At 45.4% G+C, this 3,089-nt stretch overlaps 1 protein-coding gene across 1 annotated transcript; it reads right to left on the bottom strand.

The window, feature by feature from the left end:
- Positions 1–299: 299 nt before the first annotated feature.
- LOC141836014 (uncharacterized) lies at positions 300–2,451 on the bottom strand. The gene is made up of 2 exons (XM_074723426.1): positions 2,110–2,451; positions 300–1,919 (listed from the first exon to the last, which is right to left on the bottom strand). The coding sequence occupies exons 1-2, from the start codon at positions 2,449–2,451 to the stop codon at positions 300–302; spliced, it is 1,962 nt and encodes a 653-aa protein (XP_074579527.1).
- Positions 2,452–3,089: the final 638 nt, after the last annotated feature.

Genomic DNA, 3,089 nt, shown 5'->3' with positions numbered 1-3,089 from the left:
GTGATGTCAGTGCTTCAAGGATTGAACAATGGCATAGAATTTCAAATCGTAGGTAAAATAATTTTTCTTAGATCCGGACAGTTTCTCACTGAAGAAAGTAATAGGGTGTCCAGACTGACTCAGCACACCCCCGATACCAATGCCGGATGCATCACAATTCACCTAAAACAAACGATCAAAATCAGGAAGTGTAAGCACTAGTGCCTCCATCATCTTCTTCTTGACTAGTTGAAAACTAGCCTCTGCTTTTTCAGACCACTTGAAATCATAGCCCTTAAGACACTCTGTGATGAGAGCAATCAAAGTGCTAAAGTTTCTGATAAATCGACGATAGAAAAAGCCAACCCATGGAAACTCCTAACATCATGCAAAGTCCTTGGCTGAGGCCACTCCAAGATTGCATCTATCTTTGTTGGATCTGCGTGAACACCGTCAGTAGAGACAATAAAACCAAGAAAAGATACCGATGTAGTAAAAAAAGAACACTTCTTCCTGTTGACATATAGGCGCTCCATCTTCAATTTTTCAAAAATAGTACGGAGATGATCAAAGTGCAATGCCCACGTCGAACTGTAGATGAGAATGTCATCGAAGTAGACCACCACAAATTTGCCCATAAAAGGCCATAAGATCTGATGCATAAATCTCATGAAGGTACTAGGAGCGTTCGACAACCCAAAAGGCATGACCATCCACTTGTATAATCCATGTGGTGTTTTAAACGCCGTCTTCCATTCATCTCCCGGTCGTATCCTGATCTGGTGGTATCCGCTTTTAAGGTCTATTTTGGAGAAGACCCTAGAACCGGATAGCTGATCCAACATGTCATCTAAGCGAGGAATTGAAAATCTGTACTTAACAGTAATTCTGTTGATGGCTCGGCTGTCGACACACATACGCCACGATCCATCTTTCTTTGGCACCAGTAGAGCAGGAACTGCACAGGGGCTCATGCTCTCACGGATATAATTCCTTTCTAGTAAATCCACCACCTGTCGTTGTAATTCTTCGGCCTCCTTGGGACTGAGGCGATATGCGGGTCGATTGGGCAGACTCGACCCTGGAACGAGATCAATCTGGTGCTGGATATCTCTCATAGGCGGTAGACCAGGCGGAAAGTCCTCTGGCATCAGCTCGGCAAAATCTGCTAGTAGGTGTTGTACTTCTGCGGGTAAAGCCACGTCGACGATCGTGGCCTCGTCTCGACAAGGCAGCAAAGCGTAGACTACGTCTCCAGACTCCATCTCATCTATAAATTTGGAAACAGATAGCAAGTTAGTATTCTTGGTTGGCGGTATTGAAGTAGTTCTTTCCCGTTGTGGCGCTAATACGATCTTCTTGCCCTTGATGTGCACAGTATAGGTATTCTTTCGCCCATCGTGAATAACACTGCGATCATACTGCCAAGGCCGCCCCAACAATATATGACATGCATCCATAGCCACCACATCACACCAAGCATTATCGAAATATTTGCTGCCAATAGAGAATGATACAAGGCATCGTCTATCTACGGTTACCTCAGTGTCTTTGTTCAACCATGATAACCTGTATGGCTTCGGATGATGGTCCGTCTTCAATTGTAATTTTTGGACAGCTTCATCGGACACAACGTTCTCACAACTGCCGCTATCAATGATCATCTTGCATACTTTATCAGCAACAGTGCAAGTGGTGTGGAAGATATTGGTTCTCAACCAGTCATCTTTCGAGTTGTCCTTTGGAGTGAGTAGACTCTTGCGAACAACTAAAGTTTCTTGACCATCGCCATAAAGCACCTCGTCAGGTTCATCCTCATCGTACACAGGTTCTCCGATTGTCTCCTTCTTATCGTCCTCGTCTTCTTCGATTAATAAATTTTTGCCCTTCTGATTAGTAGGAGCAGGAGCAGGCGTCCTGCACTCGTTGGCCCTATGACCCTGTTCACCACAACGATAACATCTAGTAGATTTAGAATTAACCTATGGTGGCTTCTGTTGTGGTTGTTGACGTGAAGGACGTGAGTCTTGAGGGCGGGATCGGCTGTTTTGGTCACCTCTGACTATCGGCTTCCGGTTGTGCTATTTTTCCACGGCCAGCGCACGCTGGTATGCCTCTGAAACGGTCCACAATGAATGAAGACTGAGGGCATCCTGCAAGGGCTGGCGCAAACCCCCCAAGTATCGTGCCACCATCTAGCTCCTCGGTCTCCGAGAGGTCATTTTGGGCAATCAACTGGTAGAACTCTTCCGTATATTCATCGACCGATCTCGCACCCTGCCTCAATAAGTGAAGTCGTTGAAACAGAGTTTGGGAGTAGCCGAAAGGAAGGAATTGAGCTCTCATCTTCTTCTTCATCTTTTCCCAATCGGTGATCTTGGGCTTGCCTTGTCTCTCTCGTGAGCGTCGTAGTTGTTCCCACCATGCGGATGCTCGACCCTTGAATCGGATGGCAACCAACTTGACCTTCATCCGATCGGGTACCTCCTTGTAGTCAAAAAATCCTTTCTATTTCGTTGAGTCAATCAACGAATCCTTCTGCTTGTAAAGTTTCTGAAAACTCAGGTAGATCAACTCGAAAACCAAAGTCTACATACCATTTTTCTCGACCTCGACGAATCGCGACCCTATCGGGGTGGTGGTAAGGATTGTCAAAGGTGGATGCGGAATCAGAATCACGGTCATAGCTCCTTCGATCTTCAAAATCCTACATCGCCAGACGCTGGGTTAATTCTGCAACTTGCCTCCGCAAATCCTCAATCGTCTCCTCTTGCACGGTACGAGCTTCCTCTATCGGAACCTGATGAATGCGACCACCACCGCCACGTCCACGACCACGACGGCCCTCCATCGGATCTGATGCGCTCTGATACCAACTGACGTCGGACAGAATAGCGATTATTCTGGAGGCGGAAGATTGGAGGAAAATTGAGAGAGAACAAGTTTGAGAAATTTCTAAAATAGGTAGAAGGCTACGACGAAGCTGCTTCTAGGAGATTTGCCAAAAAAGAGAAATTTTATTAATTAACCAAACTGCTTCCTAAACATCAACTTATAAGATGTTTATATAGACTCAAACCCTAAGAAAGATTCTTAATAAAAAGAAAATT

This window comes from Curcuma longa, chromosome 10 (genome assembly GCF_044706935.1).
Source record: "Curcuma longa cultivar G26 ecotype Majalengka, Jawa Barat chromosome 10, ITB_CL_G26_1.1, whole genome shotgun sequence".
Lineage (NCBI taxonomy): Eukaryota > Viridiplantae > Streptophyta > Magnoliopsida > Zingiberales > Zingiberaceae > Curcuma > Curcuma longa.
This window is presented reverse-complemented; position numbering and strand designations above follow the sequence as displayed.

Coding starts and splice junctions, on each gene's coding strand:
- LOC141836014 (XM_074723426.1), bottom strand. CDS start 2,451: ATGAAGGTCAAGTTGGTTGCCATCCGATTCAAGGGTCGAGCATCCGCA. Junction 1,920..2,109: donor GCCCTCAGTCTTCATTCATT/GTGGACCGTTTC, acceptor TGTGGTGAACAG/GGTCATAGGGCCAACGAGTG.